Raw genomic sequence first — 25,017 nt, 5'->3', positions numbered from 1 at the left:
TTTTTCAGTCAAAAAAGCGGTGTAAGGGCTTGTTTTTTTGCGGGACGGGATGTAGTTTGTATTGGTACCATTTTGGCGTACATGCGACTTTTTGATCACTTTTTATTGTATATTTTGGGAGGGTTGGTAACCAAAAAATTGTGATTCGGGCAACGGGGAGAGCAGGGCTGACACCCTGCACAGTTAACCGCCGCTGCGGTGTAGCGCCGCGCGGCGGTTAACTTTTAAAGCGCGGACGTAACTGTACGCCCAGGTGCGCGAAGTTACTGCTTATCTGGACGTACAGTTACGCCAAGGTGCGGGAAGGGGTTAAGGGTAATGCTTCAGTTGCAATTGATTTGTTTCAGACTATGCTATTTTAAACCCAGAACCCTTATGGAACGGAGACAATCTAAACCATTTGCATCGTAAGCAATACCATCGAAATCAATGGTAACGCAACTGGAAACTATGGTTCCCAATTGTCTTTCCATTCATAGGTTCCTCCGACGGAAAGATCTAATGGAAGTCATGAAAGGAACCAGACGCTTATGTGAATGAGGCCTGATCCTCTCATAACCGTGGCACAGACAGATTACTAGGAATTAATGCAAGGAAAACGGAAAAAAACGATTGAAAAGTCATTCGGTATGTGCCGCAAAACAGTACCAATGAAAAAGTCAACTCATTCCACAAAAACAAGAACGCACACACAGATCTGTAGACCGAAAAAAAACAAGATAAAGGTTATGGCTTTGAGAATATGGCAATGGAAAAAGAAGGATTTTGTGGTTTACTTCTCATTGTGCAAAAGAAGCAAAACATTATAAAAACAAAATCAATTTGGTATTGGCGTAACGGTACCGACCCGCAGAATAAAGTAAAAATTTGTGAACGCCATGCAAACGAAACACACAAATCAGTGCATGAATTTGTGTGTTTTTTTTTTCATTCCCCCCAGAAAACATAAAAAAAAATTCAATATATTACATGTAGCCCAAAAATGTTCTATTGAAAATACACCTCTGAAAACAAGCCCTGAACTGCGAACGTCAATAGTAAAATAAGAAAGTCAGGGTTCTCAGAAGGTAGGGACGAAAAAAACGTAAATAATCACTACGTCATGAAGGCCAAAACTGAAAGTGGTGCCAAGGGATAAATAGATACAATTCGATAAATTATATGCAACAACAACAAGATTCTTTAACGCTTTAAATATTGTTGCATTCTTTTGATGGCAGTCGGTGCAGGACCTTAGTCTACAACGACATCTTTTGGCATCTCTTAAGAAGAGGCTGATGAGCGCTCCTGTGACTAACAGCTCCTGAACTTAGAGGGGCCTGCTGAATACAGCTGGGTTCGGAAAGCTGTTTAGCCCTTTGATCACCGCGGTCCGTGACCGAAGCAAGATCAAAGGTAACTCCCGGCTTTGATCTGGTCATCGGAAACCCGGTGACGTGATCAAACACCTCCCCGGTGTCAGCCTGCAGTCAGCCGTGTGGACCTACAAAGGACCCGAGGGCTGTCTGTTCAGTAAGCATGCTGTTCGGGCACACTATGTGCTGCCCTAACAGAAGCACGTGTGATAGTGACACAGTGTAATGTATTAGCATACAGGAGTATGCTAATACATTACAAGTAAAAAATAAATGTACAAAATGAAGTTATCCCCTAATGGGATTTAACCCCTTCCCGCACCTTGGCGTAAATGCACGTCCAGCTGAGCAGTAACTTTGCGCACCTGGGCGTGAAGTTACGTCCGCGCTTTAACAGTTAACCGCCGCGCGGCGCTACACCGCAGTGGCGGTTAACTGTGCAGGGTGTCAGCCCTGCTCTCCCCGTTGCCGATCAGCGGCCTGTCGCCGCTGAAATCGGCAATTAACCCCTCCGATGCGGTGGTCGATTGCGATCACCACATCGAAGAGGTTTACAGCGGATCGGCAGCCCCCCACATGTATTTGCGGGGGCTGGCGATCCTTATCATGGCAACCAGAGGCTAGACAATGACCTCCGGGTTGCCATGTACAGAAGCCTCGGAGGATCAGCCTCCGGCCGGTCCTCCGATGCTTCCTGTCAGTGTGACAGTCACGTCACAATGACAGTTAGAACACATTACACTACGTGTGTAGTGTAATGTGTTCCAGCAGCGATCAGAGCTGCAAGTCTAAGTGTCCCCTAGTGGGACAAGTAAAAAAAAAAGATAATAAAAATGTTTTGAAAGAGTGTAAAAATAAAAGTTAGAAGTGACATAAACAAACACTGCATTTTTTCCCTATAATAAGTCTTTTATTATAGGAAAAAAATGAACACGTTAAAAAAAGTACACATATTTGGTATCACCGCGTTCGTAACGACCCCAACTATAAAACTGTAATATTATTTTTCCCGCACGGTGAACACCGCGAAAAAAATAAACGAAAAACAGTGCCAAATCACAATTTTTTGTTCACCACCCCTCCCAAAATATACAATAAAAAGTGATCAAAAAGTCGCATGTACCCCAAAATGGTACCAATACAAACTACATCCCGTCCCGCAATAAACAAGCCCTTACACCGCGTTTTTGACTGAAAAATAAAAACGTTATGGCTCTCAGAATATGGTGACACAAAAAATTATTTATTTTATAAAGAAGAGATTTTATTGCACAAACGCTGCAAAACATAAAAAAATTATATACATCTGGAATCGCCATAATCGTAACGACCCGCAGAATAAAGTATAATAGTCATTTATAGCCCAGGGTGAAGGCCATAAAAATTGTCAGAATTTATGGTTTTTGGTCACCTTGCTTGCCAAAAAATTGAATAAAACGTGATCCAAAAATTTTCTCGTACCCCAAAATGGTACCAATGACAACCTACAGATTGTCCCGCAAAGAATAAGCCCTCACACAGCTCCGGTTGTGAAAAAATAAAAGTCCAAAAGCGGATAAGATCGGGCGCCATTTATCAGTGCGACACCAGCCACATATCTGCGGATTATTATTTATTTACTGCATTATTATACCCTCTTATTATACCCTGATGTTCTCCGCACAGATTAGATATGCCCCCACATTATAAACTGAAATACCAGTAAAACCCCAAACAGAACTACCAAGCTACATCTGCGCCCCAAAAGCCAAATGGCGTCCCTCCCTTCTGAGCCCTGCAACGTGCCCAAACACCAGTCTACGTCCACTGATATGGCATCGCCATACCCGGGAGAACCCGGTTAATATTTTATGAGGTATTTGTCTTCAGTGGCACAAACATGGGCATAACATATAGTGCACTAAAATGGCATATGAGTGGAAAATTGTAATTTTCACTCCGCACCATGCGCTGCGCATTAACCCCTGCGCGCACCATGACATAGCATGTCTTAGTGTGGGGGGTGATGTATGGAGCATCTCCCGTGAAAAATAAAGAATTTAAAACGGCAAAATAGCTGTTTTTTTGGTCACCTTGGCTCTACCTAAAAATGTAATAAAAAGTGCTCAAAAAGTTGTATGTACCAATAAAAACGACCGCTCGTCCCTCAATAAATAAGCCCTCATACCGCTCTATTGACTGAAAAATAAAAAAGTTGTGGCTCTTGGAACGCGGAGAGGAAAAAACTAAAAAGGAAAAGAAAAAAATGGATCAGTCCAGAAAGGGTTAATTCCTTTCTAATGAAAAACCATTTATGACCACACGTGGGGTATTGCCGTACTCGGGAGAAATTGCTTTACAAATGTTGGGCAGCTTTTTCCCCCTTTATCCTTTGTGATATTGAAAAAATGCAACATTTTAGTGGAAGAAATGTTGATATTCATTTTCACGGCCTAATTCTAATAAATCCTGCAAAAGACTTGTGGGGTCTAAATGCCCACTATATCCCTAGATAGATTCTTTAAGTGGTGTAATTTCCACTTTTGGGGGGCTTCCACTGTTTTGGTCCCTCGGGGGCTTTGCAAATGTGACATGGCACCCAAAAACCATTTCAGCTAAATTTGAGCTCCAAAATCCAAATTGCGCTCCTTCCCTTCTAAGCCTTGCTGTGGGTCCAAACAGCAGTTTATTACCACATATGGCATATTTCCGTAATCGGGAGAAATTGTTTTACAAATGTTGGGGTGCTTTTTCTCCTTTATTCCTTGTAAAAATTAAAAATGGCTACCTTTTTTCAGAAAAAAAGTAGATTTTTACCTTTACAGAATAATTCCAATGAATTCAGCAAAACAACCGTGGGGTCAAAATGCTAACTTTACCCCTAGAAAAATTCCTTAATGAGTTTAGTTTGCATAATGGGGTCACTTTCCGGGGGTTTCCACTATTTTGTTCCCTCCAGTGCATTTCAAACGCGACATGGCACTGATAACTATTCCAGCAAAATCAGAATTTCAAAATCCAAATGGTGCTCCTTCCCTTCTGAGTCCTACTGTGGGTCCAAACAGCAGTTTATTACCACATGTGGGGTATTGCTATAATCGGTAGAAATTGCTTTACATATGTTGGGGTGTTTTTTCTCTTTTATTCCTTGAAAAAATTAAACATTTCTACGTTTTTTCAGAAAAAAAAGTAAATTTTCATCTTCCCAAACTAATAAATTTAGCAAAAAAACTGTGGGTTCAAAATGCTAACTATACCACTAGATAAATTCCCTGAGGGGTGTAGTTTCCAAAATGAGGTCACTTTTGGGGGTCTTTATTGTTTTAGCCCCACCAGACCTCTTCAAACCTGACATGGTACCTAAAATATATGCTAGAAAAAAAAAAAAAAAAAAGGAGGCCCCAAAATCCACTAGGTGCTCCTTTGCTTCTGAGGCCGGTGTTTCAGTCCATTACCGCACTAGGGCCACATGTGGGATATTTCTAAAAACTGCAGAATCTGGGCAATAAATAATGAGTTACATTTCTCGGGTAAAACCTTCTGTGGTATAGAAAAAAATGTATTACAAATGAATTTTGTAAAAAAAAAATGAAATTTGTAACTTTCACCTCTACTTTGCTTTAATTCCTGTGAAACGCCTAAAGGGTTAATACACTTTCTGAATGCTGTTTTGAATACTTTGAGGGGTGCAGTTTTCAAAATGGGGTGATTTATGGGGACTTTCTAATATATAAGGCCCTCAATGCCACTTCAGAACTGAACTGGTCCTTGTAAAAATCGCCTTTTGAAATTTTCTTGAAAATATGAGAAATTGCTGCTAAAGTTCTAAGCCTTGTGAGGTCATAGAAAAATAAAAGCACGTTCAAAAAACGATGCGAACATAAAGTAGACATATGGGAAATGTTAACTAGTAACTATTTTGGGTGGTATTACTATCTGTTTTACAAGTAGATACATTTAAATTTAGAAAAATGCAAATTTTTGCAAATTTTCTCCAAATCTTGGTGTTTTTTACAAATAAATATTGAATTTATCAACCAAATTTTTTCACTAACTTAAAGTACAATATGTCACGAGAAAACAATCTCAGAATCGCTTGGATAGGTAAAAGCATTCCCAAGTTATTACCACATAAAGTGACACGTCAGATTTGAAAAATCTGCTTAGTCCTGAAGGGGTTTAAAAAAAAAAAAAAGGAACAAAGAATATAAATAAATAAAAAAACTAAAGTCCAAAAAAAAGTCATTATTTTGCATTAAGTATATTTTATTGACCCTACACTAAATAAAAACAAAAAACCTACACATATAAGGTATCTCAACGACTGTAATAACATGAATTAATCGAATAGCTTATTTAGCGTGAACGTGAAAAAAAAATAAAAAGAAAAACTAAGCTGAGAATAGCTTTTTCTTATATTCACGCCGTAAAAATAATTTTTTCCCATCTCTAAACTATGAAAAAAAATACAATTTCTCCCGCATAAAACAAGGCCTCATACGGCCACGTCAATGAAACAATAAAAAAAATGATGGCTGCTGAAATGCAGAGGTAAAAACTAAAAAATTTTGCAGGATATTAAGACCTTTTCAGGCCCGATCATTAAAGGAATAGTGTCGCCCAAAAAATTATTTTTATATCAGTTTGAGGTTAGTGTTTTATAAAAAACTTTTGTATTTGTGTTTGTGTGTTACTTTTTTTTATTTTTTTACTTTTTCTTCCCTATGGGGGCTGCCATTTTTTTTTCCATTTATGTATGTGTCGATTAACGTTCCATCCACTATGGTGTACGCCGTCTGTGTGGGAACGGCGCATGCGCCGCTCCCACACAGTCCAAGTTGAACTGAGCGCCGTCCGGCGCCATTTTCCTGTAGACCGGAAGTCACGGCCGGACAGTAAGATTACTACTTCCGGTCGCGGCTTCCGGACTTGTGCACTTGGCGCAGCGGCAGCAGACGGAGCGGACGGACCGGAGGGAGCGGCGGCGGCAGGAGCAGGTAAGTGATTTCTATGTATGTTCGTGTTTCAGTGTGTTTACTACTGTATGTAAACCTTCTACACTGTGTGTTAGCTCAAAAAATGGCGACACACAGTGTAGGAGGTTTGACCGTTCAATCCCCTAGTTTCTCCCGGCACTAGCCAGGATAAAGGAGGGGGGGATTCTGAGAGCTCACTAGAGCGAGGGATTTTTCCCCAATTTTGCAGCATAAAGCAATGTGGTTGCTTTACCACATGCAATGCTGCAAATTTGGGAATTGCTCCATCTAGTGACCAGTGCTGGGAAATATTATAAATTAGAATCTAATTTATAATATTTCCTGACTCGTGAAAAAAAAAAAAAAAATTAGAACAATGTTTATTTAATAACCTACACACTAATTGTTTAACTAAAAAAAAAAAAAAGCATTTTTTGCTAGCAACACATTCCCTTTAAGTGGTTAAGCAAATAACACAGCTGAGAAAGGCTCTGTTGACCAACAATGGCATGTAAAGGGTTTAGCTGAGGTATTAGGCTTCGTTCACATCTGCGCCAGGGTCCCGTTCTGACAAAGCTTTCCGTCGGAATGGGACCCTGACTGACACAAACGGAAACCAAAGGTGATTTCAATGGTGACTGATCCAATGCCAATGGTTTTCGTTTGTCTCCAGTGTGCAAGGGTTCCATCTTGTTGTTTTGAAATTTAGCACTGCATGCAGCACTATTTTATCCGTCAAATATGACCGTATCTGCAAATGAGGCGCCAAAGAAATCCTCCAAAATAGACGTGAACACAGCCTTATTTATAAACCGATAAAGTACCTGAAGAAAAATCAGCAGTTCTATTGTCCTTCCTCAGTCGTTCTATGTGATCACAACTTGGATTTGCTTCAGTCATTTCTTCAGTCTGTGCATGTTTGTTGCTGCTCTCCTTAGGCTTAACATTGCTGGAGACACTTGAGCTGTGGAATTCTGTGAAAAAATTACATAGTAAATGTATTTTAAAACTTAAAAAGTCTTTCAAAATATAGATAAATTAAATACTTAAATTCATTGCATTTGTGTTTTTGGTCAGCAAAACAAATGATGATGATGATGATGATGATAATAATAATAATAATAATAATAGAAAAATAGCCACCCTCCGTCTGGTAGTGTACTCCACATAGCGGATGTTGCTCTTACTGGAGTACACTACCAGCTTAAGTTTATTTGGTCCTACTGCTGGTGTTCTCTCTCTTCAATCTAAATGATCTTCGAATCCGGACTACAGCACTTGGAGATTTAAACCTATAGATCAGCGTTCTCAATAAGACCACACAATAAAGGAGCAGGTTTATCCTCACAAGGACTTGTATCTGCTACATTGGAAAACAGAAAGCAATACTATTCGTTCACGTCAGATAGTACATTCATGGTATACCAGAGGTCTATTGGAATGTGCTGCATATGGGTCAAAACTTAGATTGATGGAGTTATTTAGTCTCAATCAGCTATTTTAGGTATTAGGCGTTTGCATTATACGTGTTCGAGCACGGTTGCCACACTTTTTTCTATTTACTACTTTCTTTTAGCGATCTAACAGGAGCTTGCCAGCATCCCACTGCTCACACATACTGCCACAAGCTGTGAGAAGGGCGCTACTGTTGTCTTTGCACAATCTGAATAACAACAATAAAATGGTTACCAGGGTTCTTCAATCCTTTACTTTTCTGAAGGAAAATTTTTCTTTTCTTATTCTTTGTTTTTGGAGTTTTGTCCTTGGATGCCAGGCTTGCTTGGGCTGATGCTTTTCGGGATTTAAATGCTTTAGTAACAGTTGTGGGGTCTTCTGGATCAGGTATACTGCTTAAACTGTCCACAGATTCTTCATCGTACGGTCTCAATTTGTGCGACCCCTCCAAGTGCTTGACGGAGTTTCCGAAGGCTGAATGTCCAGGGTCCATCAAGGGAGATGTTTTTCCTTGGTCTTTATTTTGTGTTTCTGGCCGGTGACCTCTACTGTGTTCTCCTTCATCAGCTGCTTTCGGAGAGTTTCTGAAGAAAATTTATAATGTAATTTAAGAAACTGTAGAGTAAACGACAAACTTAATAAAATGTAGAGATGCAGAATATAGAGCAGAATAATAGGATGTTTGAACACACTGTAAAATCTTGATCTAGTTGAATTCCTTGGGGAACACAGCACAATGGGTATAGGCCGTTGCCACTAGGAGGCTGACTCTTGGTTTCCCACAGACACTGGCTAAATCAGTTTGTACAGAAGCCGTAGGAGAAGACAAAAAACAAACAAAAAATGTCCACGGTCCCAGGAGAAATAGCAACCAAACAGTTAGAACAACAGGTCCCGCTGCGGGAGCGAACCAAAAAAAAAAAAAAAAATTTCAACAAGAAAAAGATTTTAGGCGACAAAACTTATATTATATTCTATTTTCTTGTTAATATCATTGCGGAGACAGCACCATGGGATGTCTCAAAGCAGTCACAGAGGGTGGGAAGACAATTGAAAGGGAAAAAGTACAACTATGGGTCCTACCAAACACACAACTGCCTGCAGCACCTCGCGATCCCCACTAGCATCAGAGGAGACCAATAAATGAATCTGGAAAAATGTAATGAAGGTGTGCACCAAAGCCCAGGTAGCAGCCATGCAGAGCAACTGAAGCTTGATGCCTGAATGCCCAGAAGGCACCAACAGCTCTTGTATAATGGGCAGAGATCCGAAGGGAACAAACTTGATCCATCAACAGACAGGCTTCAAAATCCCACTCACCAAGCCAGCTGTCTCGTTGATCGGCGCTCGTTTACATGGTCCACACTGGGCCGTTTAAGAGGACGCTTATTGGCAAAGTTTATTATAAGTTACAATCAACACAGTGGATCACAATTCAATTGTTAAAGGGGTTGTCCGAGATACATTTTTATTTAAAAGTTAAACACACAATACACACATTAAATATTCCCTAATATACTTACCTGTGCAATCTTGCTTCTGTTCTCCGTTCTGGCAGCTCTTTTCTTCCGATCACCTGTCTTCTGACGTCACGTTTTCTTCCTCCACTGTCGTGTCGTGTCCCGATCACATGGTCTCGCCCCAGCGAGACCTCGGATGGGACACGACACGTCACTGGAGACGTGTCGTTTCTGCGGGTGCCCGCCCAGCCTATGCAGCTTTTTTTCACTGTGAGCGCGCCTATGCGTGTTCACAGTGAAAAAAGTGAAGAGGGACGGCACCTGCGGGAATGTCGGGTCTCCGGCTCTCAGTGACTGCCGGGGACCCGGAGGAGAAGATAGAAGCAGCTTTCGCTGCTTCTGTCTTCTCCGATGTCTTTTTACACAGCGTTCAATGAACGCTGTGTATAGGAATAGAGACAGCAGCAGCGGCGCGGTCTCTATTCCTCCCGGTGATCATGTGACTGGTCACATGATCACCGGGTACCGTTAGTGGCAGACTGCTGCTGGGTCTTACTAGACCCAGCACAGCCCTATTAGTGACAATCGTCACTATGAGAGGGCTGATTTCCCCTGTAACTGGGGCTGCTGTGCAGCTCCAGCTCCAGTTACAGTGGAAAAGATGGTGTAAAAGAAAGAAAAAAAATATATAAAGTTCCCCAAAGGTCTTTTTTGACCTTTGAGGGACAGACAATAATAATAAAAAAATAGTAAAGTACAAAAAAAAATAAAAATAATAAATACACATAAAATACCCACCCCAAAAAAATACCGTTCCCCGTCAATCATTGTTGTAACGCTAGCGCTGACCCAATTACCCTAATATAGACATGTAATATATAGAAATTTACGGTAGACAATGACGATCAAAAATAAACGGTCTATTTTAGGGTAAAACTATGTTATTACCCAAAAAAATAGCTGAAACGTAAAAAAGCTTATTTTTTAGTATTATTTTCAAACTTTATGAATGAAAATTCTAAAATGGCAAAAAAGGTGTGTATATAAACGATAAAAAAATAAACCTGCATTGTCTACGGAAAAAACGCCGCAAAAATAACGTCGTTAGCGCAACAAATAAAAAAGTTATAGCCATTTAACTAACACGTGCTAAAAATGGCTAAACGGTGCCCCGTCCTGAACTAGATAAGATCTTCTGGGGTCCTGTATCTAAGTCTACATTGTTCGGCTTAGATACAGGGTCTAACAAACAGTGTCACACATGGAGCCTGTATCTAAGCCTAACACAATGTAGGCTTAGATACAGGACCCCAGATGACATTCTTTTTATTCCTGTATAAGGGTATGTTCACACGGCCTATTTACGGACGTAATTCGGGCGTATTAACCCCCGAATTACGTCCGAAATTACGGCTTGAAATCGTTGGCAAACATCTGCCCATTGAAAGCAATGGGCTGATGTTTGTCTGTTCACACGAGGCGTATATTTACGCGTCGCTGTCAAAAGACAGCGCGTAAATAAACGCCCGCGCCAAAGAAGTGTCATGTCACTTCTTCAGACGTAAATGGAGCCGTTTTCCATGGACTACATGGAAAACCAGCTAGTTACGTCCGTAATGGACGCGGCGTTCAAGCGCCTGCACATGCCGTTACGGCTGAAACGACAGGGCTGTTTTCTCCTGAAAACAGCCCGTAATTTCGGCCGTTACGGACGCTGCCGTGTGAACATACCCTAAGATTAGTGTTTTGGGGCCCTGTATCTAAGCCTAACATGTGGTATTCTTAGATACATGGCCCATGTGTGACACTGTCTGCTTGGGTAATGTTACTAAGGCTACCTTGTGGTAGGCTTAGATACATGGTCTAACAGTATCACACATGAGCAGTGTATCTAAGCATCCCTCTTTTTTTTTTTTTCGTAGTTATGTGTTTTTTACAGGTTGGGTCCTCGGTACTACATCAAGTTCAAGGACTACTTCAATGACACCTTTTTTATTTTTAATAAAATCGTTAACCAGTGTTGTGTGTGTTATTTTATTACAATATTTTTTCTATGTCCTTCTCATTTATTTAAAAATGTATTACTAGTTCATTATTAATGGCCACTGTCTAACAGCGTCCATTAGTAAGGCTTCATGCACACTAGCGTGTGTATTGTCGGCGCGTGAAAAACTCGCGTCAATCCCATCCGTGTGTTTGCGTTAGGGCGGATTAACACGAACGTGCTATACGTCCGTGCAACCCACGTGGTATTCACGCGGGTCGCACAGACCTATGCAAGTCTATGGGGCAGTGAAGACTGTCCGTGAGTTTTACGCAGCGTGAGTCCGCTGCGTAAACTCGCGACATATTCTATATTTCTGCGTTTTTCGAGCATCACGCACCCATTGAAGTCAATAGGTGCATGAAAATCAGGCGCATACCATGGAAGCACTTCCGTGGGACGAGCGTGATTCGCGCAACAGCAGTAAAATAATGAATGTAAACAGAAAAGCACCACATGCTACAAACATCCAGAGTGTCATAATGATGGCGGCTGCGCGAAAACCGCAGCCGCGCATCCGTATGAACATGACACGGAGCTGTCAAGTGCATTTTGCGCACGCAAAACGCCACCGTATTTGTGTGCGCAAAACGCACACGCTCGTTTAAATCCGCCCTTATGCATCAGTGTGCTTTTCCATTGTCATGTGTTATTCACGCACTCACAAAGCCAGCCCATTTTTACCTTCTTTTTTACAACAAATTGCTGTGTAAATCACGCACCAAACACGTGTGTGCTGTTTGTGGTTTTCAAGCATGCATTGACTTCAATGTGAGTGTAGGTGCAGGATAACGCACCAATAGAGGACATGCAGTATGTTTCACGCAGCGGACTCTCGCTGCGTGAAAAGTCACACATGTGTCAACGGCCCCATTGAAATAAATGGGTTGCGTGTGTTGTGCGTTTTTTCAAAGCACAGCACACAGACTTGATTCACGCTAGTGTAAATCGCGCATAAGGCCCCATTCACACCACGTCGAAACCACGCACAGCACACGCGACCCATTTATTTCAATGGGGCCGTTTTCACGCAGCGAGAGTCCGCTGCGTGAAACATACTGCATGTCCTCTATTGGTGCGTTATCATGCACCTACACTCAAGTAGATGCATGCGTGAAAACCATGCACCAAACAAGCGTGTTTGGTGCGTGATTTATGCTGCAATTTGTTGTAACAAGCATTAAAATCGAGCATTAAAACTGCCTTGCGGGAAAAAGAAGCAACATGCTCCATCTTCGGGCGTTTACGCCTCTGACCTCCCATTGACTTCAATGGGAGGCAGAGAAAGCGTATTTCGCGTTGTTTTATGCCTGCGGCGCTCAATTGCCGCGGGCGAAAAACGCCACGGAAAGAGACGCAAAAAACGCAGCAAAAAAAGCCACAAACAATGCCGCAAAAAACCGACGCAAAAAAAAAAAAACGCCGAAAAGGCTACGATAAATGCCGCGAAAAACATCACAAATAAAGCCGCGAACAAAGAGGCAAAGAACGCCACGAAAAACGACAGGGAAAACGACACGAAAGACGCAATGAAAAACGCAGAAAAAAAACCGCAAAAAAAAGACACGAAAAACGACGCAAAAAAGGCTACGATAAACGCCACGGAAAAAAGCTGCGAAAAACATAGCGGAAAAAGACGCGAGAAACGCCGCAAACAGAGGCAAAGAACGCAGCAAAAATCAACTGGGAAAACGCCACGAAAGACGCAACGAAAAACGCAGCAAAAATAGGCGCAAACAACGACGCAAAAAAAGAAATGATAAACGACGTGAAAAAGGCTACGATAAACGCAATGGAAAACACAGCAAAAAACATCGCAAAAAAAGACGCAAACAAACAAGCAAAAAACGCCAAGATAAACGAAGCGAAAAACGCCCCGAACAAAGCGGCAAACAAATACTCAAACAGCGCACAAAAAACGCCGGGAAAAACGACGCAAAAATCAACGTGCAGGGAGAGGTAAATCTGCCGCAAACTTCAAGACGGAATTTAAGGCAGATATTCCTCTTGCAAAAAAACTCTGTGTGAACATAGCCTTAGTGGAGAGAGACATGAGATAGAAGAGGGTGGACGAGGGTTAGGGTGAAGATGAGGGTTAGGGTAGACACGAAGAGGTTTATAGACCTGAAAAGAGAAAGAAAACATAAATGTGAAAAACATAATGGGGGGAGAACGGTCACCATCCTTCAAGAATGTCATCAAGGAGACAAGTCCAGTGAAGGAGGTCAGCGGGAGGAGCAAGGACAGCTCACGTGAACTCTTGGAAGGTACGTGCACGCTCATTGCAGCCTGCAATGAGCGTGCACGGGAAGAAAGTTTCATAACAAGGAAAGATCAACAAACCAGAGCTGAACTGCATGTAAACAAACTGCTAAATTCAAAGAAGAGATGTGCTAAAGAGGCTCTGTCACCAGATTTTGCAACCCCTATCTCCTATTGCAGCAGATATGCGCTGCAATGTAGATTACAGTAACGTTTTTATTTTTAAAAAACGAGCATTTTTGGCCAAGTTATGACCATTTTCGTATTTATGCAAATGAGGCTTGCAAAAGTACAACTGGGCGTGTTGAAAAGTAAAAGTACAACTGGGCGTGTATTATGTGCGTACATCGGGGCGTGTTTACTACTTTTACTAGCTGGGCGTTGTGTATAGAAGTGTCATCCACTTCTCTTCACAACGCCCAGCTTCTGGCAGTGCAGCACTGTGACGTCACTCACAGGTCCTGCATCGTGTCGGCACCAGAGGCTACAGTTGATTCTGCAGCAGCATCAGCATTTGCAGGTAAGTAGCTACATCGACTTACCTGCAAACGCCGATGCTGCTGCAGAATCATCTGTAGCCTCTGGTGCCGACACGATGCAGGACCTGTGAGTGACGTCACAGCGTGATCTCTGGAGAACACGGCTGTGTCTGCACTGCCAGAAGCTGGGCGTTGTGAAGAGAAGTGGATGATACTTCTATACACAACGCCCAGCTAGTAAAAGTAGTAAACACGCCCCGATGTATGCACATAATACACGCCCAGTTGTACTTTTACTTTTCAACACGCCCAGTTGTACTTTTGCAAGCCTCATTTGCATAAATACGAAAATGGTCATAACTTGGCCAAAAATGCTCGTTTTTTAAAAATAAAAACGTTACTGTAATCTACATTGCAGCGCCTATCTGCTGCAATAGCAGATAGGGGTTGCAAAATCTGGTGACAGAGCCTCTTAAGTAGAATTTTAAAAAAAAATAATGCTTTATTTAGGTTGTCTGCATAAGGGGTAATGTATGACAGAGTTTTTGAAAAAATGTTGGTATCTCGGACAACCCCTTTAACCCCTTAATGACCGCCGATACGTCTTTTTACGGCGGTCATTAGTGGGCTTTATTCTAGAGCGCCGCCAAACTACGTCGCTGCTGTAGAATAAAGTAAACAGAGCAGGGAGCCGTGAAATCTCCCTGCTCTCAGCTGCCAGAAGCAGCTGAGGGCTGGGGGCGTCCCTGCTCTGCTGGGTGAGATCGATATTAGTATCGATCTCACCTGTTTAACCCCTCAGATGCGGTGCACAATAGCGAGCACCGCATCTGAATGGTTTTGGAGAGAGGGAGGGAGCTCCCTCTCATCTCACTGACACCCGGCGATAAAATCGCCGAGTGTCTGTGTCTTCCATGGCAGCCGGGGGTCTAATAAAGACCCCCAGGTCTGCCTGCAGCGAATGCCTGCTAGATCATGCCGCAGGCATGACCTAGCAGATGCCTGTCCGTTTTAAACGGACAGGCAGTAATACACTGCAATACAAAAGTATTGCAGTGTATTATAATAGCGATCGGAGGATAGTGAAGTCCACCGGTGGGACTAGTAAAAAAGTAAAAAAAGTTTAATAAAGTTAATAAAAAAAAAAAGTGAAAAAAAAAAAATGAAAAACCCAGCTTTTCCCCTTACAAAATGCTTTACTATTAAAAAAAACTACAATAAAGCAAAAAAGTTACACATATTTGGTATCGCCGCGTCCGTAACGACCCCGACTATAAAGCTGTTACATTATTTAACCCGCACTGTGAACGCCGTAAAAAATAAAATAAAAAACAATGGAAAAATTGCTGTTTTCTGTTAATCCTGACTTAAAAAAAATGTGATAGAAAGTGATCAAAAAGTCGCATCTACTCTCAAATGGTACCAATAAAAACTGCAAGTCGTCCCGCAAAAAACAAGACCTTATACAGCTATGCCGACGCAAAAATAAAAAAGTTACAGCTCTTCGAATGTGACAATGGAAAAATCTAAAAAATGGCTTGGACATTAGGGCCCAGAATGCCAGCAGGGGGAAGGGGTTAAGAACTGATCACTGGACTGTTTGGATAATTAGAAGTAAACAGTCTACAGCCACATTTAGGCCTCATGCCCACTTCCTGTTTTTCCTTCAGGGTGCTAGCCGTTTTTTTACGGCTAGCACCTTTACCCATTCATTTCAATGGGGCCATGCGCACTTCAGTTTTGTTGATGGCCCCGTTGTTTCGCTCCGACAAAAGTAGAGCATGTCCTACTTTTGTCCGAGATTCCGTGACCGCGAGGCCCATACAAGTCAATGGGTCCATCAAAAAAACTGAAGGCACACGGAAGGCATCCGTGTGCCGTCCGTGTGTGACGGAGCCGTTGACTAGCAATGGCCGGGCGGGCAGAGGTAAACACAGAGACCGATATTGCACTGCACTAATCGGCAGCCCCTTCTCTCCATCAGCACTGATAGAGAAAAGAGGCTGCTGATCAGTGCTGGAACACAGCGATAGAAAGAAAAATAAGTACCCCGGCCGTTGTCTTGGTGACACGTCCCTCTTCTAACAACCAGTCCGACCTCCCTGGATGACGCGGCAGTCCATGTGACCACTGCAGCCAGTGATTGGCTGCAGCGGTCACATGGTCTGAAACGTCATCTCAGGAGGCCGGACTTAAGGAAGAAGCAGGCAAGCAGGGAGTTCTGGGTAAGTAGTAACTTTTTTTTTATTGCAGGTTTTTCTAATGAAACATTAATAATCTATATTGTGAGCGCCGCGCATGGTACTCACTGTCCAGCGGTAGTCTCTTTCCAGTGCATACCATGTGCGGCGCTCACAATATCGTATACATAGTGTGAATGGGAATAGTTTCCTCTCGGAAACAAACACAGAAGCGTACACAGAGTACACACGGGAAGCACAGATCCAATCACGAATACGTGGATAGGTGAAAAACGGCCGTGAAAACGGTGATGGAAGTGTGCACGAGGCCTTAAACAGACTACAAAACAAACATACTTCGCCACCAATGATTCAACTGCTGCTAAACTGTTTGAGCTCCCATAATCTTGGAATAGAACATGGAAAAAAAAAAATTTCCTTCACTAGACTATGAACAATACCTAGTAAATATTACACTATCCAAAATACAGAATGATCTAATGTGACATTGAACCAGCAGAGGAATAAGTGAGCATGTAAAGTCTTACAGCCTAAAAGCTAATAGGCAAGAAGAATTCCGAATGCTGCTTTCAACGTGAGATAACACAATATAAATAGTAGTGTTCCATAATTTAAGAGTACAAAATAACTAATTAAACTATTAAAATAATACCAAATAATTTGCAAAGGCATACAACATTGTATGAAGATCTAACCTGCAAAATAATAATAAATTGTGATGCATTAAAAAGTAAGGCTCTGTTCACAGTTGTGTTGTGGCTAATGCTCATAATGGAAGCCACATACAACAGACGCCTGACGTACCCCACTGAGTTACAATGGGGTCCTGCCGGGGTACTGTTGTGGTATTAGTCAATTCGGCAGACAGATGCGCCGAATGGTGTTTTTGATGGAAATGTGAACACAGCTTTATTGTACTGTACACTATTTAAAGAGGCTCTATCCCCAGATTATAAGTGCCCTATCTCTGGCTGTAATGTAGATAAGTGTTTTTTATTTGAAAAAACAATAAATTTTTGAGCAAGTTATGAACAATTTTAGATTTATGCTAATTCGTTTAATGCCCAACTTGGCGTTTATTTTAACTTTTGACCAAGTGGGCGTTGTAAAGAGGAGTGTATGGCGCTGACCAAATCAGCGTCATACACACAGCGGGATCTCGCTGTGCTGTCACATACACCCACATTAACTTTACTGAAGTGTCTTGAGAGTGAATAGACATCACCTCCAGCCAGGATGCGATGTCTATTCACACTCCCGACACTTCGGTAAAGTTTCTGTGGGACTTACGTCACAGCGTGATCACACGAGATCATGCTGTGAATACAAATGGACATGAATGGAGAGAAGTGTATGACGCTGGTTGGTCAGCGTCATACACTGCTCTTGACAACGCCCACTTGGTCAAAAGTTAATTAAGAAGCGAATTAGCATTAATCTAAAATTGTTCACAACTTGTTAAAAAATGAGTTTTTCAAAATAAAAAACACAGTTATCTACATTACAGCGCCGATCAAATAATGTATGCTATAGGGCACTTATAATCTCTTTAAACTCCTAACTAGTTTTAATAGGTCTGAAATATATCAATAAGAAGCCACTATTACAGCAAACTATGAAGGGAGGGAGCAAGTTACAAAGAGTCAGTATTCTAATTTATTTTGCCAGTCATAAACAACTATTGCTAAATTGAATAAAATGAAAACGTACATCTGCTAGTTCCAGGAAATAAAAAACGGTACCTTGGCTTATCTGCTGTATTCGATGAATTACTTTCGAAAGGCTTGGGAAAAGCCATGTACTCAGTTTTCCCTGAAGTGTTTGGATCATGAGGCTGGAGTAATATGTCCGGTTGAAAGACAGAATGCTTATTAAAGTCCCCAACTCCAGGTTGAAACACTGGATTAAAAGTCATACCTATGTAAAAATCAATATACGCAAAGCAAATTATACTCAAACAAATCACAACATACATTAGAAAGTAGCTACGCATCATAGCAGTTCACAGAAAAGACCACATTTATAAAAAATTACCTGGCATCATGTTAGGAACATTTCCAAATGGAGGCATGTTGAAAACATTCATGGGAGGAGGGAGGAAACTGAAATTATTAAATGGATTAGGGGAGGAAGGAGGTGGCACACTGCTGCCTCTCTCGGGTCTTTGTTGGCTGCTTTGTTGTAAGTGTTCCTGCTGTTGACACATATCATTCAGCATTTGTTTCAGCCTTCAAATATAAAAGTAAACCATGAAAAATACAAAGATCACCATTTTCAACCCAAAAGTTTTACGAACGTTTAAATGCAGCACATGAGAATACTATGAAAAAATTACAATTTACAAAATGGCGCAATGAAGCAAATAGAAAGATCTGACTTTATTCATAATGGTCTAAAAAAGAAATTACACTGTCTAGTCTATTTAACACTGTTCTTAACCCCTTAAAAAGGCAAGAACAGTAATCCTTAACCCCAGCGATCCAGCGTTGACGGCCCTTCCGGTGATTGTTTACATGCAGACAGCATGTGACCAGCTGCCACTAATCAGAGGGCTCAGCGGTGATCAACTACATGTGACTGCGGAGCCCTCTGATTGGCGGCAGCGGCCACACGCTGCCTGCATAAAAACAGTCACCGGTAGGGCCACCGGAGCGTCAGCGCTGGAATGCCGGCGGAAAGGAGTGTTTAATATTTTAAGAACCCGAGAAAACCCCTTTAATTACAGGGCTTCATTTTGGCCTTAAGGACGCAACGATTAATTTGTTTTTTCATCTCCGCATTTCAAAAGCCATAACTTTACTTTTCCGCTAACATAGCAGTATAAGGGCTTGTTCGTTGCAGAATGCGTTTTATTTTTCAAAGCCAACATGTTAAAGGTACATATAATATATTGAACAACTTCTATTAATTGTTTGGGGGGCATAATGGAAAACTGCAATTCCTCATCCTGCGGGGTGTTAAGATTACAGCAAAACCAAACAAACATATACACACACACACACACACACACACACACACACACACAATTAATAATTTTGCACAATAAAAAAAAAAAAGTATTTTATTTAAAATTTATTTTTGTGTGTCACTACATTTTGAGAGCCAGAACTTTACTTTTTTACTGTCCACGGAGCTGTATGAGGGCTTATTTTTTGTAAGCCGAGTTACAGTTTTCATTGGCATCCTTTTGGGGGTATATATGACTTATTGCTTTTTTGGGGGTGGTGAAAAACAAAAATTGTAGCAATTCTGCCGTCTATTTTTTCTCCATGGCGTTGACCATTTATATTTAATAGTACAACCAGTTATTACCATAGAGGTACTAAAGAAAAAAAAAAGCTTAGGAAATATAAAATATCCAAAAGGAGAACGAAAAAAACAAAACATGCCTTTTTTTCCACCTTACAAAATGTTTTATAATGGAAAGCTGTCACATATAGACTATAATGGCATTCATTTAACAAAAACTTCATAACCTCCCATGACCCTTCTGATGATTCAGGAGCCACTCAGGAGTCCACTGCTCAGACTATTACAGTATTCCTTCAACGTATACATTGTGAAAAGCTATGGAAAAGCCTATTTGATTAACAGAGGTCTGTAACAAATGCCATACAATGGGATATCTCATACATAGGCACAAATGTTAAGAAAACTGTATACTACTGGATGGAAAAGCGTAGTCTTAAAAAAAAAAAAAAAAAAAAAAAAAAAAGGTATTCAAACTTCAACCCGCACGACAGAGACCAAGATACTTTTGTCCTCCGTCGGGCTAATGAAAACGTAAGAACATGTCTACTATATATGACGGTGGCTTTCCTGGCATACATGCTAAATGTATGGCAAAAATGTGATGTGAATAGGGCCCCAGACAGACTGGCAGCATATTAGGCCCTACCTTAAAAAGGGCCCAATAGGTTCTCGGCTGACATAGTAACTGATCGGCACTCATGGTGTTGCAGAAGGGCTTACAGAGGGAGCCTGCGCCCTCTGTAAAACCATCTAGGTGGTGCCTGCACTATTAACCGTGGCATCTAAGGGGTTAAACGGATGGAATCTTGGTTACCTCTAACAATACAGCCGTTGGCCTCAAGTGATAGTGCGGGCACAGTTCCTGTGCTCGGACCTTAACTGCACCGTAATTAGAATGCATCGTTAAATGTGAAAAACAAAGCATTAGCATTTATTTAAAAAATAAAAAAAAATAAAATACATTTAAAAAAATACATATTTCAATATAAAGTTGCAATGATACACCCTATTTCTGAAAACTATTGCAATGTTATAGAAGGCAACAATCTCTGCATAATGAAGTATAGAACAAGACACAACCGTCAGTTTTTCAAATGATTCAAAAAATAAAAATAAAAAAAAAGGCACATACCTGAGAACATTGTTTTGTTGCCAGTTAAGCTGAGTATAACACTGATTTAACTGGTGCATTATCAGGTGGACTTGAGGAGTTCCCACGCTACTTGGCATCACACTGTATGGATTCGTGAACAGGCTTTGCAAGAGGTAGGAAAGGGACTAAAAAAAATAAACAAGAAACCTCATCAAAAAGATGTCCAAGAGTGAACTTCGACTATGCAGCCCTTTTATTCAACTGGTGGTGTCTTAACACTCAAACGCCGAAATGTCAGAAGAATGATCATACACTTAAACGTCTTTTGACATAGAACACGACTGTTTACTGACAAACTTTATGACATACTTTGGGCAATACAAGACACATCATCCGTCACAAGCAGGTGCTAGTTCCCACATATATATTAGTCACTCTGATTTCTTGGGTACTGCCACTGTACCCACGAGTTCAGCGGCAGGCGCACGGCTGTTATACACAGCCAGGCTCCGGCCGCAACTTCAGATTCCAGCTGTTTAATTCCTTCGATACAGTTGTCAAGAGTCTGCGGCATCTAAGGTGATCGACAGTGGGAGGGAGCGCCTAACAAAGGCCCCCAGGTCTGCCTTCAGCAAATGCCTATTAGACCATACCAGAGGCATGGCCCAATACATTACTTGCCAGTTTTACACTGACAGGCAATAATGCTTTAATATTCTAAGTATACAAAAGCATTAGATCAGAAGATCGCAAAGAGAGGTCCCCTGGTGGGACAAAAAAAATACATGAAAAGTTAAAGAGGCTCTGTCACCAGATTATCAAACCCCTATCTCCTATTGCATGTGATCGGCACTGCAATGTAGATAACAGCAAAGTTTTAGTGTTTTGTCTTTTTTTTAAACTATCATTTTTGTCCAAGTTATGAGCAATTATATATTTATGCAAATGAGCTTTTCAATGGACAACTGGGCGTGTTTTCTCGTTTTACCAACTGGGCGTGTATTGTGTTTTTACCAACTGGGCGTTGTGAATAGAAGTGTATGAGGCTGACAAATCAGCGTCATACACTTCTCATCATTCCCACCCAGCTTCTTTCACTGCAGACACAGCGTGACGTCACCTACAGGTCCTTCAACCTTGGCGTCGGACAAAGAAGATACATCGGCTCCAGGCGTCCAAAAGGTTAATATGCTCGTCTCTAGGGAGTTTGCTATGCTTACCTGCACATGGAGATGCTGCAGCTGATTCAACTGTACTCTCTGACGCCTGGAGCTGATGTGTCTTCTCGTAATTTCGTTTGAAATGACAGGTTACATCGTAATCTCGCGAGATTACGCTTGCCTTGTTGGAATCTCACAGAAAAGATTCAGAAGTGTCAGGATTCTGAATAAACATCACGTCCAGGCTGGATGGTCATGTATATTCATTATCAGGACACTACAGTAATGTTAGTGTTTGTGTATGTGGCTGCACATAGCGATATAACTATATCGCTAGTGCAGTGTAAATGAATGGAGAGAAGTGTATGATGCCGATTGGTCAGCATCATACACTCCCCTGTACAACGCCCACTTGGGCATTAAGAAACTCATTAGCAGAAAGCTAAAAATCCCTCATAATGTGGTTTAAAATAGATTTGTTTTTCGAAATAAAAAGCGCTGCTGTCACATACATTACAGCGCCGATCTCCTTATATAGGAGATAGGGCACTTATAATGTGGTGACAGATCCTCTTTAAGTGGCCTGCAGTTCATCGGCACCCCAGGAATGAAATTGCCGGGGTGCCGGTGGCTGCAAAGGCAACTGGAGGCCTAACACTAGCCTCCAGGTATGCCTAGTACGGAAGCCTATCAGGCCGCGCCCGGAGGTTGGGCCTAAAAGGCTTCCGTAGCCGCCGGCAAGGTGGCGCCAGCTCAGGAGCGGAGCCTGTGTCATCATCGGTGGATGTCAGCTGTATGTTACAGCTGACACCCACCTGTAACGGCAGGAACCGAAGCCCAATTGACTTGCTGTAGGTAGTGCAAAGTATTAGAAAAAAAAAAATCTGACAGCTGGATCTTCAAGTCCCCTAGTGGGACTAAAGAAAAGTGTAAAAAAAAAAAAAAAAAAGTGAGAAAATATCATAAAAGCTTCAAGTAATAAAATAAAACACAAATCGCAATTTTTCCCTGATCAAGTCCTTTACTATTGAAAAAAATAAAAATAAACCATACATATTTGGTATCGCCGTGTCCGTAACGGCCTGAACTATGAAAATATGTTGTTATTTATTCCACGCGATGTATGGCGTAGGAAAAAAAAACCCCCTGTAAAAACAATGCCAGAATCTCAGTTGTTTGGTCACTTTACCCTACAAAAATTGGAATAAAAAGTGATCAAAAAGTCACATGTATCCAAAAATAGTACCTATGAAAAATATAGCTCGTCTTGCAAAAACAAGCCCTCATACAGCTCCACTGACGAAAAAAATTATAAAGTTATCGTTCACAAAACATGGCGACAGAAAAAATACATTTTTACAAAAGTAATTTTATTGTGCAAAAAGTTGTAAAACATAAAAAAGTGCTATAAATTTGGTATCGCCGGAATCGTACTGACCCGTAAAATAAAATTAACATGTAATTTATGTCGCGTGGAGAACACTGTATGAAAAAAAAAAAACAACTAAAAAACCATGCCAGAATTGCAGTTTTTTTGGTCACCTTGACTCCCAAAAAAAATAGGATAAAAAGTGTTCAAAAAGTCGCATCTACCCCAAAATGCTACCAATAATAACTACAGCTCGTCCAGCAAAAAAACAGCCCTCATGCCACTAAGTTTATTTTTTCATAGAATTAGTTAAGGCTATAAGTCAGGAAATACAAAATACGCTTGTTTGTGCAGGCCTGGGGGAACATTTCTTCCTGTTTCAAGAGGCGAATTATTAAGGCCCTAAAAATAAGGAACCAGGAAGGGGAGGGCCCAAACATAATTGCTGGAAGCGAGGGTACCAGGACAACACTTTCCCAGCAATATTCCTCAAACTGCAAAGGTGCGGAGTGTGGACCAAATGGGGGATAAGAAACGACAGAATTTATCAGTGTGACACTGGCCTGTGCAGAAAGGATTGCTTCACAGCATAACCCAACACAGTTAGTTTTTTTACCCCATTATTATACCACCTGACTATGCCCCTGATGTACTCTCCCCAGCTTACATGTACCCCCACATTATAAATGGAAACATCAGCAATACTCAAACAAATCTACTACCAAGCAAATCCACGCTCCAAAAGCCAAATGGTGCTCCCTCCCCTCTGAACCCTACAGCGTGTCCAAACAGTGGTTTACTTCCACATATATGGCATCGCCATACCCGGGAGAAACCTTTTATCAATTTTTGGGATGTGTATCTCCAGTGGCACAAACTGGGCATGACCTTTTTCCGACTGAAACGGCATATCTAGGGAAAAACTTACATTTTTACTTTGCACCATCCGCAGCGCAATCATTCATGGATAAGACCTGTGGGGTGAAGATGCTCACTACACCCCTTAATAAATGCCTTCAGGGATGCAGTTTCCAAAATGGGGTCACTTCTCATGGGTTTCTTTTATTATTTCACATCAGAGCCTCTGCAATTGTGAACCAATAATTTGTAAATCACCAAATTAGGCCTCAATTTCGCATGGTACTCTTTCACTCCTGAGCCCGGTCGAATGTCCAGGCAAACGATTAGGGCCACATGTAGGGTGTTTCTAAAACCGTGAAACACAGCATAATAATTAGAGAGCTGTCCTGTTATGGTGGCACAAGCTGGGCAACACGTATTGGCATATCTATAGAAATAATGGGGTAAAAAAACAACCTGTGTTGTGTTATGCTGTGAAGCAATCCTTTCTGCACAGGCCAGTGTCACACTGATAAATTCTGTTTTGTGCGGTCAAAATGATCACTATACCTCTAGATAATTTCCTCAATGGGTGTGGTTTCCAAGATGGGGTCACTTGTGGGGGGTTGCCACTGTTTCGGCACCGCAAGAGCCCTACAAACCTGACATGGTGCCTAAAATATATTCTAATTAAAAAAATCCTCTAGGTGCTCCTTTGCTTCTGAGACCTCGGCTTCAGTACATTACCAAACTAGGCCCACATGTGGGATATTTTCCAGATGTGCAGAACCTGGGCAATAAATATGGAGTTGCATTTCTCTGGTAAAACTTTGTGTTACAAAAAAATAAATAAATAAATAAATTAAAAATGAATTTTTGAAGAAAATAAATACATTTGTAAATTTCACCTCTACTTTGCTTTAATTGCTGTGAAACGTCTAAAGGGTTAATAAAATTTCTAAAAGCGGTTTTGAATACTTTGAGGGGTGACGTTTTTAAAATGGGGTGACTTATTGGGGGTTTTTAATATATAAGGCCCTCAAAGCCATTTCACAACTGAACTGGCCCCTGTTAAAATAGCCTTTTGAAATA

The 25,017-nt window shown here is 41.3% G+C and overlaps 1 protein-coding gene across 6 annotated transcripts in view; it reads right to left on the bottom strand.

Moving 5' to 3' along the window:
- PCM1 (pericentriolar material 1) overlaps positions 1 to 25,017 on the bottom strand; it is a 186,187-nt gene that overhangs the window by 51,145 nt on the left and 110,025 nt on the right. For all 6 annotated transcript variants that reach the window (XM_075860140.1, XM_075860145.1, XM_075860142.1 and 3 more), the window contains 5 exons: positions 20,596 to 20,741; positions 18,246 to 18,439; positions 17,954 to 18,128; positions 8,000 to 8,349; positions 7,135 to 7,284 (listed from right to left, as the gene is read on the bottom strand). In XM_075860140.1, coding sequence (XP_075716255.1) covers positions 7,135 to 7,284; positions 8,000 to 8,349; positions 17,954 to 18,128; positions 18,246 to 18,439; positions 20,596 to 20,741 — 1,015 coding nt within the window. The remainder of the gene's footprint in view (positions 1 to 7,134; positions 7,285 to 7,999; positions 8,350 to 17,953; positions 18,129 to 18,245; positions 18,440 to 20,595; positions 20,742 to 25,017) is intronic.

The sequence above is a fragment of the Rhinoderma darwinii genome, chromosome 1, assembly GCF_050947455.1.
Source record: "Rhinoderma darwinii isolate aRhiDar2 chromosome 1, aRhiDar2.hap1, whole genome shotgun sequence".
In the NCBI taxonomy this organism is placed as follows: Eukaryota; Metazoa; Chordata; class Amphibia; order Anura; family Rhinodermatidae; genus Rhinoderma; species Rhinoderma darwinii.
The sequence above is the reverse complement of the archived record's forward strand: the minus strand, read 5'-3'. Positions and strand labels throughout refer to the sequence as shown.